General features: G+C 38.6%; 1 protein-coding gene across 8 annotated transcripts in view; it reads right to left on the reverse strand.

Moving 5' to 3' along the window:
• Positions 1–14,891, reverse strand: part of DENND5B (DENN domain containing 5B) — a 93,316-nt gene that overhangs the window by 35,763 nt on the left and 42,662 nt on the right. For all 8 annotated transcript variants that reach the window (XM_075602675.1, XM_075602680.1, XM_075602676.1 and 5 more), the window contains 3 exons: positions 9,627–9,736; positions 6,195–6,861; positions 1,625–1,812 (listed from right to left, as the gene is read on the reverse strand). In XM_075602675.1, coding sequence (XP_075458790.1) covers positions 1,625–1,812; positions 6,195–6,861; positions 9,627–9,736 — 965 coding nt within the window. The remainder of the gene's footprint in view (positions 1–1,624; positions 1,813–6,194; positions 6,862–9,626; positions 9,737–14,891) is intronic.

Consider the following 14,891-nt stretch of genomic DNA (forward strand, 5'->3'; position numbering starts at 1 on the left):
CTCCCGGATGTACACATCTACAATGTATTGGGCTCCTTGTTAACCTTGAGGGTGAGATGGTAGCAAACCTATGTCTGTGTAATTTTACATCAGTATTGCAAAAGAATATACTGCCTTTTTGGTGACCTAAAGTCTGATCTCTGAAGTTTTAGGGCTGGTCTTTGCAGTTTACAGAGCATCTGATATCTTTCAGTCAATGACCTATATTAAATAAGTCACTGACCAATTCACGTCGGTCTGAAGAGGGATTGCACCTTTAAATAAGATTTGAATAGAGCAGCCAAATTATTTAATTATTTCCATAAATACATCTTCTGAATACTTAGACAGCAAGACTCCTCTAAAGAGGTCAATTACACGGACATTAAATGTAAAAGGAGTTCTTTTTTTTTTTTTTACATGGAGTATGGTCATCTGATGCAAAGCATCAAAGAAAACAAACCAATCAAATGAAAACTAAAGAGGTTATTCAACAAAGGCAACACTCTAGGAACAAATAAAAATAATGGCACCATATTTATTAAACATGAAAATATTCAACTGACAAATCTGGATATTGTAGGTCACTGGTACAAAATCTATGTATCAGTAACTATTAAAAAACCTTCTAGCATACAAAATTATTTTGTTGCCTATTGATTATATGCATATAGTATGATTTGTAAGTTCAATTAGATATACAGAGCTCCATGTTACACCTTTTTTTCTATGGATACTTTAGAATATGTACTATTTACCGCAAAAAAAATAAATTTTTGGGTGGAGTGATTGAACTTTTAACCCACTGGTGCCTGCAACACAGCAAAGCAAGCTCAGCCGTCAGATCAATTAACCAATGCCATCTAAAGTAGTTGGCACTGCAAGTAGCACAATCAACCTGTGACTATTTTAAAGAATCCCAATGGCCACTGTACAGAGGCAGTTGTATATGTTTGTGGTCACACATGAATCATCTTTACAATCCATACTGAAATTGGATGACTACTGTATAATGTGTCTACTTTATCCCTCCAAACCTAGTCCAGAGTGGGAATGACTCAGACTTTTATCAGGTGACAGCGCCTGTGAACATTGTCCTAGTCAATGTACGACGCTGTCACAATATCTCCAAAGAGAACACTTTGATCAATTCCTCTACAGGGTTTTTACGTGTGGAACGGAGAATCCCAGGGTTCCTGCCCACTTCTAGAAAGTAATATTCTGTGAAAAACTTAGATCATCCGCTCTCCCAGTATGCCGTGTCAGTCTAGCAAGGTAAACATCTGAATCTCAAACCCCTCCAGCCATTCTTTGACTCTGAATTGGCTCCTGTGCCAGAGACCTCTTTTTTCACCAGACACTATAATCGTTTAATCAAAAGGTCAACAGAAAAGCAGCGATTCGGTTTACCTCCTTACACAATATTTCTTCCTCAAAATCAACACCTATCCTTTGACCATTTGTCAGAAGCTCTGCGAATACAGTTCATGGTACAGAACTTTTCAGAAACAATAAAATGGTAAACATTCCCAGTTAACTCAGAAAACACATTTGTTTTTATGTTAAAATCATAGAAGGTGAACGTTTACCCCATACGAAATTTTATCAATTATGTGACAGGATGGAAAAATGCAATCTTCGTTACCTCCTGAGGAAGTTCAAGTTTGGAGCGGTCCGTCCCTTCTTTGGACTGAAGACCCATCAAGTATGGAACGGGTGCATCAAGGAAATGCAGGAGTGAGGCAGGAAGGATTGGAACATACACATGTTGCCATTGAAATGGGAAAAGGAGCGAGGTGATGCCCTCTGCAACAGTCATGAGACGCTGGTAATCTGGATGGGTGAAAAGTGTTCAACACTTATTAATAAAAAGGACACGCCATCTATCACCCCAGGGAGACTTTCAGGATAACCATACAAGACAAATTAACCTTTTTAGAACACTTGCAAAGAATCATATCGCTTTAAAAAAAAAAAAAAGTTCAAGTTGTGTATTTTACCCCAAGTGAGATAGTTGCAGATAGATATCCAGCCAAGTACTGTATAAAATAATAACTTAAGGTTCATCTTCTGAACGTTTACCTTCCATATTGTTTCTAGTTCACGGCATACGTAGCACCCTTACCCTTTCCCAATTGGCTCTTTGATGTAGGGGTATGTGCATTCAATTACATTAGGCAGAAACAAGGTATACAATAAGCCACAACTGGCTATAAAACTAGGCTTTCAAACATTATTTAAAAAAAGAAAAACCTAAATCCACAAATATTTACCACATTACAGGTCAGTGCCGTAACTTCTTTGGTCCTAAATGTGACTGGCCCATTTAAGACGAGATTATGTACAAGAAAATACTATACACCACCACATTTTAGTCTCAAAACTAGTCTTTAGTCAGAGCACCAAAAATTAGTGAGCAGTTGCTGAATTCTCCAGTTAGCCGATTATTGTACAGCTAATCTGAGTAACAGCAAGATCCTTCTATGGTTATTTTAGCAGAATCACATCTTTTCCCTAAACCAGTGTTTTTCAACTAGTGTTCCTAGGAACCATTGGGTTCCTCGGGCATCCCTAAAGGGTTCCCCAGGCATCCCTAAAGGGTTCCCCGCAATTTTATGGTCATTTTAAAATTGTATCAAATGCAGAAGAATTTACAATGCATCTGATCAGAGTTGCTATTAGAGAGGGTTGGGAGTTCCTTAGAATTTCACTTACGGTTCCTTAACCAAAGAAAATTTGGAAACCACTGCTCTAAACAGTAACCATCTGATTAAGACACGCATTTTTGTTTTCTGCAGCCATATATTTCTCACCAACTCAAAACCATAGCAGCAGGTTACATGTCCCAATAAATCATATTTATCTGTACCATTAAATATTTAATAGTTAAAAAAACAAAGATGCATGTATTTTAAAGCAGTAATAATACGCTACCCCCCCCTTTAAAAAAAAAAAAAAAAATATATATATATATATATATATATAAATAATGTGACAATGTATAATTCTACATTCTTACCCAAGCTGGCAATCGTTTGATGCTCCCATTCTAAATCTGTCAAAATCCAGATTGTGCCAAACAATGGCAGCCTTCTAAAGCCTTGTTTATAGTTGCGGCGTCAGTGCGCGTGACATCACTTGCACAAAACCTGTGCTGGAGGCATCGTGAGGCGTGGCCGTGAAGCCACGTGTGCGGTTCGCCCTGATTGGCTGAAAAGCGCGCGTGACACAGCCGTCGCGCAGCAAGATCAATTTCCAAAGTCTGTTAATCGCGCGCACTATGTGTGCGCTCAGTGGAAAACATGGTTCTGACGTTGCGCCGCCACCATAAACAAGGCCTAACATTGTGTTGCAGCCTGTGTAATGCTGCAGCTGATATGTAACATAATATTACCAAGTGTACAACATTGTTACAGTTTTCGGAGCAATACACAGTCTGTTTGGAACAGAGTAACAGATGTTTGTGATACTTTATTGCCAAAAGGCAGAACTCAAGGAGATGCGTGTCAGAGCCCGTTTCAAAAGAGGAAGCGGATGTGACTTTCTAAATGGTTGTTGTACCAACCAAAGAATGATCAGTACATAATTAAAAATGGCATGAGGAGTTAAAAAAATGCAGACAGGTAATGCTTAATTTGGAGGTAACCAAACACTGGTATATTTATGATTTTGTGTTTCTTCTCCAGCGCTTGGAGTGGTAGAATTATACCGTTATCTACAAAGTCGTCAGCTACCATCAACTTTAACGTCTTAAATTTATTGAGTCTCTGTGGAAGCCAGCCTGGGGAGAATTCAGGGTTATAGAATATAGGGGTTAGTAGTGTTGGACTGGCCAAACCAATAGATGAATTAGGAACGGCAGAAAGTAAGATGATCACTCATGTACTGACAGCTGCCCGCTGTGTTATTGCGGCTGCCTGGAAAAAGGTGAATGCGCCTTCTAGGCAGACTGTCTTACGGAGACTAAGGGAAATAAAGATGATGGAGCTCCTCACAGCACAGTTGAACCAGAAAACTGACAAATTTCACAAAATTTGGGAAATATGGCCAGGAAACTAGGGAAATATATATAAATATATATCATTTATATAAATAAATACAGAAATACCAGACAAATGGGCTCGTCCTACCCCCCCCCTTCCACCCCTCCCACCCTTCTTTTTCTTCTTTTCTACGTTCTTCTCTATCCTTTGTTAAGCTCATGAGAGACGCGTGTTATATCAATTATTTTATTTCAGATGACGAACTGTTACTGCTCTTTGTTGTATGGACAATATATTTGTTATGTCTCTCTAAAACAATAAAAATAAATTGAAACAAAAAAAAAAATGCAGACAGTTATCGAATACCACAGAACTGATAAAAAAAAAAAAAAAAAAGACAGGATTTCCGGTTTTGCTGCTTTAAAAATCAGGTCTAATCTTTCATGAGGGAAAAAAAAGTTATTCAAAAATTGTAACCTAAATGTTAGGGCTAGACTAGAGTTTACCGCCCTAGTCTGTCGTTTATCCATTTTATAATCCTTAAAGCTACCAAACGTTCATAAGGGCCAGCTGGTACAGTTTCATAAGAGCCAGCAATACATTGGACACATTATAAAGGTGCTCTGAAAATGTCACCTAGGATACTTTATGTAAAAGTAAACGGTTGGTGTTTTTTTGAAGCCTTTTTTATGGAGTGCAGGCATTTGTAACCTATTTGTGCTTTCACACAAACCGGTGTAAACCAGGACATTCTGTAACTATCCTTATCCTGCGATCTCAGAAGGTGCTTAGGAAGCGATGGAGCATGATTACATCTGATTACATGGTCACCTGCGTAGCACAATATCCTACCTGTTGAGTATTCGCTGTAAATGGGGGAAAATAAATAAATAAATAAATTATTGTCCGATATATTTGTTGGGTAAGAATTTTCAGGGGGTACATGAGAAATTACCCTTTCAGATATTTAAATAGTTGTCTCGTTGATTTTGGCATTTTTGCTTTGCTATGCCTCATGGACTTATTTCAATGAAATATAATTTTTCACATCATGTTTGTAGTATGTAATGGTGCAATGTCACATCTCCAACTTTATGTACTGAAATAGTGTTTAATAAGTTAAATAGGTAATTTACACCCACTTTAATGGGAAAAAATTGCCAACTAAAATTGCACATCTAAATGTATAGATTTTTTTTTTGTAAAATGTTAATACTGTACAGAAGAGATGAAAATCCTACAGCACTTTCATGATTCTGATTTAAATAGAAACTCGCTGGTGATTGTTTTTGTATAGTAAATACCAAACAAAAACAACCCAGTACTGTACTTAGATTCCTGAAAAATAGAAAAAGGAAGCAAACAAGCTGCGTCAACTGTGTTGCAGAAAACATCACTGTTATTTGTGATCACATGATCAAAAAAGTAAAACGCTAGAGCACAAAAATTTCAGCCTTCGTATATATAAACCGTTTTAAGTCTAAAATGGGCAACACTACAGTAACCGTAACGAGCAGCAAAAGGACAGTCTAACCGTTTAGCTAAAAACTAATTGGATACATTAACGCTCTGTTTATCGAGGCGCCATCATTTTTAGCTGCAAAAATGTATAAATTTGTCTTTAGTCTCCCTAAAAAGAAACCCCTCATCACAATGCACGTTATATTTATTTTCATCCACAATCTCCATGAAAAGAAGACGAACACCTCTCAGTGAAGGGAGAAGATCGGCGGGCACTGCTATGCAAAAATGTGAGGCTGGACTGTTCTATCAAAAAAATATGCCTTTATTTAACCATGAGCAAAAATGAATAAAAGAGGGGATAGACCCCCTGTAAACTCTAACGCGTTTCACCCCTGTGGCGCTTTGGGGGGCTCATCCATCCCATTTTTTTCTCCCTGAAAAGGAGCTTTCAAATGTTGCCCAGTAGGATTACAGAGCAATAACTTGCAATGCATAAACAAAAAAACACACCTCATTTGCTCATAAACTACTAATTTATTTTAACCATGTGACTGCCAAAAGCTTGCAATGCAGCGCTCTGTGTTGTTGGCCCTTCGGACAGTGAATATATATATATAACATTTTTTTTTTTTTTTAAACACCATCCGTGTAACTCATTTTGAAAGAAGCACATCTGTCTAAATATACCAACAGCACTACCAAAAATTGTGAATTAGGCATAGCTAAACTCACCTATCTTATTTGGAAGACTCAGGAGGACAAGCTTACCTTGTGAGTATAGGAGGATCTGCATCTCCAGAAGAACACACGTGAAAAGCTGGACCAGGTTTTCCAATCCCAACAGCTCAAACGTCTCTCGTAAAGGGTAGTCCGACAGGGGTAGTTCATTGGGTCCAGGTCTCTGACAAACTATGGGCTCATACACTCCAGAAAACTTGAGCGATCTCCCAAGTGGTGGGAGAGGTACTTCATAAAGAAGGTTATAAATGTAGCTCTCCAAAGGTAAGGGAGGGGGCTGCTGAGATGTAACAGCCTTATAAAGCTGTGTAAGGAACTTCTTGCAGGCTTGCATAAAGGGAAGAGGACTAATCAGGCATATGCACTTTGAAACATAAAGTGTGTCTTTGTTGATTTCATAAGCGTTATACCGGTGTAGCTTTGCCAAAGACGTGGCATCTGCTTCATCAATACTGCTTGCTAAGGAGTCCATGCTACAAGACGACGAGGCATATACACTGCTACATTGCTCTGCGTTGTGCATCTGATAAAGAGTCTGCATGGCAGTGCACATTTGCTTGCTTGTAACCTCTTCATAAAAAGTGAGCACAAACCCATATGTACGGGAACCGTCCTCTCTGGTTATAATGAATGAATGGAACTGAGGGTCTCTGTTGTCAGCTTGGGTCCTGAATGATAATCCTTTGGGCATGCAAAGCTGTGGAAACAAAGTAAATATCAAAGCCTGTATTTTGAATGCTAACCATCATTTTTATATGAGATTTATAATATTCAGTGTAATATGATCAATCCTTTTCATAGTTGCATTATGCATCCTTTGTCGATTGGAGGAAAATCCTCATAGAAATACAAAGTGGCGGGGGGGGGGGGGGGGGGAGGGAAATGTACATACATACATACATACTCATCTCTGCAATCAACCCCTGATAAACCACGTAGTGCGAAATAAGGGGGAGGTCTGCGGAGACTTTCATTCTCGGTTCATTTGAGATTTCAAGCTGAAACTCGAGCTGCGGAGGCCAGATGTGGACGCAAGACTTTTGGGTCAGCACCTGTGTATACCGGACTCCTGCATATCGGTTGCTCATAGGTCAAGGTTTTAAATGTAACTAAGTTTGGATACTTGCTTTTAAAAAAACATAAAATGCACCCAATATTTACCCTGGTGCGTGCTGTTTATTCTTTGTCGTTTGGTTGGAGGTTCCACCATGTAACAACCTTTTAATTATTTGAAAGGGTGCATCAAGTAATACAATATCTGCATTTCAGTATATACTAGTTATAGGTTGATATCTACAGTGTAATGAGGAAAGGATGACCAAATCCCAAATCTGAAGAGATCATGGTAAAAGTTACATTTTTTTTGAAAACCACAAATTATCCAGAACTGAAAATACTGGAGGGTTAATGAATCAGGTTATCATGATGAAAAGCACAACGTAATGACAATGTGCATCTAGCCCCCCTCCGGAGTCTACTAATTATTACAAGGGGTTAACAGCCTTAATGAGTTAACCTGGTGGGATCACTCTGACATTGTTCCTCCCCATCATGTGATGTAGGATGACTGCAGAAGGGGTTGCCACTCCCTTGGATGTCTTGTGACCAGTGATGTCACTATGGGGATATTGCAGGGTATATATAGCTCCACCCAATGTTCTAGAAGCAGGTTCCTCTGAGTTCTGGCAGAGGGCCTCACTGAGTCCTGTAAATGTTTAAGTCTATAGATATGTATTATCCCTGTTTATGTTTTTTTCAGTTAAGGAACGTGTCCTATACAGTTGGCGCCTTTAGTAATGGTCTGAGATTGTTCTCATACGGGAAGAGGAGTGAGCATGTGCTCAGTCAGCAGGGAGTTCAGAGCAGTAGCTCCAAAGCATAAAATCAGATCAGCCCCACAGGAAGGTCCTCTGAAAACTGCCGATCCAATCTGAATGGGCGAAGTATGCAGTGCACAGTAATGGAATACTGATCCCGTGAAGCCGTGTATTCCCAACAGGGGCCTACTTGAGAATGGACACTGTTAACGCTATGCTGGAGATTGACAATCTAGACAATGCTAAGGGAAACAAGCAGGATAGCAGAATAGGAGCTAGAGCTACCAGGCAAAGAAGCAGAGTGTAACTTTATGATTTGCCCCTAGTTAATATGTCTAACATGAAGCATGTCCTGGTATGGCGAGCCTTATAAAACGAATGTGAATAAAGCTTTTTTTTTAGGACTATAAAAGTTCTTGGCACCCATCTCTATTCTATTTGCCCATCCATGCCCAGCCAGCACCCTGAAAAAGTATGAGAGACTGAGCATTGCCATGTGTATAGTACAACTATATATAAACTCCTTTGACGTCACCCGGCAGGTTCGCCCTCATTGGCTGAACCGCCGGGGGGCGTGCCGTATCGCTCGTCGCGAGTCCTGCTCTCAATTCTATTGAGAGCAGGAGCAACACTCGCCCCAGCGCTGCGGCCCCCCCTCGCAGCGGGCCCGGCGCCATTGAGGGGAGGGCTCTCGTCCGTGTGGCGGACGCTGTAATAGGCAGCGGGGTCAAGGCCTTACATGTACAGAGAAAACAAATGGTTGGATGTTTGTGAAAACAATGTAACAATTGTGCATAAAACTATCATGAAGCAATGTATACAAAATAAACTCTCCTACCAACCCAAACTGGTCAAAAGATTGCTGCAGTCTAATTGCAACGTTTAAAGCATTTACAAAAATAAAAAATAAAATTTGAACCGCTAAAGTTTTATTTTCTTTAATTTTTTTTTTTTAAAGGGGAAAATGGCATCACAATACATAACTATATAAATACATTATATACAAAACTAAAATTATATTTGCCAAGGTAAATGCTTTTCAAATTATTTTATACAGGGGCCGACTTATTTTATCAATGGCCTGGTTTATTCCGCTAGGTCATTTCTATTTGCCGTTTCTGCACAAGAAAAAAAAGTTAATTACAGGCATACCCCGCATTAACGTACGCAATGGGACCGGAGCATGTATGTAAAGTGAAAATGTACTTAAAGTGAAGCACTACCTTTTCCCCACTTATCGATGAATGTACTGTACTGCAATCGTCATATACGTGCATAACTGATGTAAATAACGCATGTGTAACAGGCTCTGCAGTCTCCCCGCTTGCGCACAGCTTCGGTACAGGTAGGGAGCCGGTATTGCTGTTCAGGGCGTGCTGACAGGCGCATGCGTGAACTGCCATTTGCCTATTGGGCGACATGTACTTACTCGCGAGTGTACTTAAAGTGAGTGTCCTTAAAGCAGGGTATGCCTGTATATTAAGTAAAAAAAAAAAAAAAAAAAACCCCACCACATTACCCTAATCAGTTTAAGTTTCTAGGCAAGTGTCTTTTACTACCAGAACAGAGTAATAAAAACCGGACTGCCTCATCACCACATATTCCAAGGGTCTGGTTCGCCCGGCATCCATATGGGTTTACTTACCATGTTCACTGCATCTTGATCAAATGGATTCCACTCGACATTCTGAGGATAATGGGCAAGCACTTTGGACTTGAATGTTCTTCTCAGAGGACTCTGATCAAAGTTTTCGCCTGTGACAGATTCAGATTTAACAGATTAATCTCCCACCATCTACAGTATTAGCTAAGGAGGGAAAGTAAGTGTGTGTGGGGGGGGGGGGGGGGGTTTGACGTGGATGCAGCAGAATTGTTTTTACATAAAGCAAGAAACATCTGTGCCAGGGCTCTTCAACTGGTGCCCCGCAAATGGCCTTGATGTGGTCCTTAGACTTTGCTCCTGCTAAGACTAGTTTAGGCACCTAAACATAGTGTTTCCCCACTGAAACTCATGTGTACAGATGCTATAAATGCTTGCAAACTATTAAAATATAGTAGTTTAAGTATTTTAAAGTTTTCCAAAATTACATTGCAATTGGTTTCTGGCCATTCCATGCCTAAATGTTTTTTGATCCAGCCCATTTGCAGAACGAGTTGAAGAACCCTGACCTATGGTTTAGCAAGTATATTTTTAGAATTAGATTTCCACCATATCTCATTCAAATAATGTCATTAAGGAAACTCAATAGCCCATACATGCCTTTTGTGAATTATAATGGAGGATCTATTGTATTAAATGAGTAATTGTAGACTGCTACAGAAGCCTTTGCATTTTGACAGTATTTTACAAATGTTTTGTTTTGTCCAAATATAGAGCAATGCATCCACTAAATATGATCAATTCTCTTAGGAGCTTTGTAAAGAGTGTGCCGTGTGATGCATCACAGTCCTGGGGAATTCAGTAAATGCCCATGGTTGAGAGAATGAGCCAACAAGACAACATTGTTAACATTTCTTGAAAGATTAAAATTTAGTTTATTTGCCTACAGACACATTCTAATTTTTAATCTTCTTTGCCCTACCCCGTAATATAAATTATGCAGATTTAAACACTTCTTCCCTCAGAGACCCAACGGGGAAAAGGATCAACATAAATACATTAAAAATTAGCCTGCCAAGGTTAATATAAGGGAAATCACGCACATGAAACTTCAGGGTACAATGTGTACAAACATTCTAGATTTTCAAAAAAGGATCTACACATAATTACATGGATTAATGCAAAATCATACTCCCCGTATGGGAGTGTACATTTTAACTCAAAATCTACACACCTATTTGTTAATAATAATTTGTTGCACTTTTCTTAACAGCCGAGTGCACTGAAGATTACATTAATACTTCTGGTGGCTCAAATGTAATAACGTTTGTTAAATAGATTATAAAATTGCAGGGCAATTACATTGGGACATCCCTTCCGGGGTGTAGATATTTATCTAGCTCCTTTGTAAACCACGGATGAAATACCTTTTATTCATTATTATACCAGATTAAAGCAAAAAAAAAAAAAAACTGTACATTTTAGAAATGTACATATAAGTAATCTCATTTTAAAATGACAAAACAATTAAAGACTAGATATTTCTCAGTCTCATTACAGAAGATGTCAAATTATTTATTAGGGTTCATTGACCCTTGAATGCACAACTAACATTTTTATAACCATCACTATACACTTTCCCTCATTATTATTTTTTTAGCTTTAAAAAAAGGGAAGTGACTGAAATGCTGGTGAACATAAAAAAGGCACTTTAATTAAAACCCATAGAAATATACCAAGTCTCAGAGCTTGCTTTGACAATCCACCATTCTGTCCCTCTGGATTGTGCTAAATGTATAAAGTTTTTTTTTATAACGTTTCCTACATCTTGTGCAGATAGGTAGTCAGAGGTTTATATCATCTCAGACTTTACTTTTTTGGCACTAATGAAAAGGGGGAAAATTATGCTCAGAAACAGAATAAGACACCTGAATGTGTGTATGGAAACTCCTACTCGATACTACCCAAATTCCAAAGTGCCACACAGCGCAAAATATGAGCCAAATACAGCTGTTTGATACACTGGTGCAAGCTGAATAAGCTCCAAAATTGCAGATTCATCTCCCCCAGTTTGTTCTTCTGCATATTTGCGATTTCATCACAAGGTAACCAAAATTAAACTGCGACAATTATACTAAAGGTTATACCAGTGAAAAATAACAGAAATTAACCCAAGGACCAACCCCGTTCGACACATTTCACAAAGTCCCACACCCACATTGCAATGTTGGAGTTTAAAAAAAAACCAAAACAAAAAAACGCAAGGGATCTAGTGGGAGTTAAATCCCTTCTCTTCACTGAGCTTACTATGGACTCCAGAGCTAATGTCTCTTTGTAAGTATTCTCCAAGAGTACCATCAATTACACATTACAACAGAACAAGCAACAAATCACATCAAGCTAAAAGGTATATCATTTTAATATCTATCGAGCCTTACCTTCAATTTCTTATGGCAATAAACAGGTGTAAAGCAAGGTTTACACAAGTTCCCAAATAAATGCACGCAGTATATCAAACTTATTAGATTAGAATAGTCAGGGTAATAAATTAATAAATTGTCCCATTGGAGGAGATATATCTCACTACAAAATGACGCAGTAAAGTGGGTATCTAAAAATGACGCAAAATAAAGAAATATTAAATCTAGCAGCGACGATACTAAAAATATATAAGCACAGTAATGTTAAAATCCCCAGATGGGCAGCTCATACTGATCAGCTGAAGACCTAGAGTACATATAGGTATGTCAGTATTAACCTAAATGGTTTAATATGATGTCCGTGGGCTGTTCTATAGTGGGTGCGCTTGCTGCACCGTGCGTGCAGTCGTTATAGTTGGCAGTGGTTACACACACACACACACACACACACACACAGTTACCTTGTGACACACACACAGTACCTTCCAAGACTGTCACTAACAGCATAAACACAAAAAGCGTGCGTCACGTGCACGCACGTTCGCACAGGCACACTATATTATGGGCCCAAGTTTCAGTATCGGTGTTAGCTAATGAATATCCATTAAGGTAGGTATATATACAGCCTATAAGATTTAGCTAATACCAATAATATGTATCAGCAATGCATAGGGTCATAAGAGGTGTAATCAGGTCTGGATACTTATGTTGCTGGTTCTCATCCGGTCAAGTATGTTATTTGGCAAGTAAAGTATAACTTGCACCAGTAATTTTGATTAGCAGAGCACCTCAACAAGAAGTAACCATGAAAGTATCTAGTGCACACATAAAAGACATGTCAGGAATGTAGCACACAATGTATATCGTTTTTATAGAACAGGCGTTCCTCATGAATGCATATCAATTTTATAGAAATACTCATATCATAGATATGCTATCCTCTGCTATGCTATCCTCTGAGGACAAAAATTACAAGGACCTATTACAAAAATCAACTTGGAAATCTGTCCATAAGGATGAATACTATATGCAAATATCTCTGCAGATGTTATCCGCCCCCTTCATCGAATATGAACAGTCATTTGAGAATTAACAACTGTCACGGTTGACCTTGTCTTCCTATATACCTCTGATTTATTTCAGTGAGACACTGAACCCAATAACCCTCTTATTGTCATACCGACAATACCGTATGAGAGATGTTCTAAACCAACTGGTGGAAGTAACATTCCAGTCACACATCATAAATAATACTGACTATTCTTCATTTGTTCATCATGTACAGAAGTCTTTAGGGTGTGCAAGATATATATTATTGGTATTAGCTGTATCTTATAGGCTGTGTATATACCTACCTTATTGGATATTCATTAGCCAACACCGATATTGAGACTTACGGACATCATATTAAACCATTTTGGTTAATACAGTACTGGCATACCTATATGTACTCTAGGCCTTCAGCTGATCACTATGAGCCGCCCACCTGGGGATTTTAACATTACTGTGTTTATATATTTTTATCATCGTCGCTGTTAATTAGAATTAATAAAATGTCTATTTTGCGTCATATTTTTCGATACCCACTTATCTCCACAAATGGGACAATTGATTACCCTGATTATTCTAGTCTAATACGTTTGATATACTGAGTGCAGTTATTTGGGAAACTTGTGTAAACCTTGCTTTGCAACTTTTTGTTGCTTAACTGTATTGACATCCCTATGCACCGTAGTCAAGACATATACAACAGGTACTAGGTTGAACGTTGAATCATTCTTTTAGTTAGTACTACAATTTCTTTAACTACAAACCCCAGTTCAAGAAACAAGGATTACACGAGCCAAGAGATGGATCACAAGAAATAGTTAAACATTCTCTAAAATCAGCATAACTTTTTTTTTTTTTTTTTTTTAAACACAAGTACAGTGGATCAAAGTTAATCAGACCATTAAGATGGTAAGTGCTTGATTGTCCTTAAAATACCATTGCACTATTGAAAATAGATTGACAGATAAGCGACAACTAATCATACGAGACATCATATTCCCTCCGCCCCTCCTCCAACCAATTTGGAGACATACAGGATAGATTTATATCATCAGGATTTGGTTTCTGTGAACACAAAGTTTCATTAGAGCAAATTAGCTACCAGGGAAATGCTAGAAAGAGATCTACGATAGTGTAAAAGTGATGTCTGCCAATCAGCGACAGACAAAACCGGCAACCATCACCATCTTAAATCCAACATGTTTGATAAAAATTCCAGATACATCAGGAAAGTAAAGGGAAATGAAAAGCAAAACATCTTGCCACATTCTTAGGAGTAAATGGGAGCACTCGTACATCAGTTTCAGGCTGGCTACAAAATAACTGCTATTTCCCATATGCTGAAATGGTTCCCGATATATAAATTTGAAGCAGTAGTCGAGTTTACTTTAGGTTTGTTGGGCTGCAAAGCTACCTGTGAAAAGACTATTCACTATTTAGAAACTCTGTTCCAATAAGGAGGGATTGCACACGAAGTCCAGGATGCGACAATCTACAATAATGCAAGGCTTGACCCCTCTACTCTCCCGAAACACCAAAAGGAGGCAAAAGTGCCTGGTAGTCCATTACAAAATGGCCAGACAGAAGTAAAGCTGTAGTGTCACTAACTTGACCAATCATCTGAGGTGCCAAGTACATAGCACGGAGGTTCAGAGATGCAAAATCAGAGAACTGCATAAGGCAGTACCAAAAAAAACCCGGAATTTATCCTACCCCCTCCCAGCCACACTGCAAATCAACATGTGATGGGGGATATTGCGCACTTATCTGATGGTAACTCCCACTGACTTAAATAGCAATTACCGCTAGATCGGGCGTAATACCCACATTGTGCTTTGAT

The sequence above is a fragment of the Ascaphus truei genome, chromosome 5 (assembly GCF_040206685.1).
Source record: "Ascaphus truei isolate aAscTru1 chromosome 5, aAscTru1.hap1, whole genome shotgun sequence".
Classification (NCBI taxonomy): domain Eukaryota; kingdom Metazoa; phylum Chordata; class Amphibia; order Anura; family Ascaphidae; genus Ascaphus; species Ascaphus truei.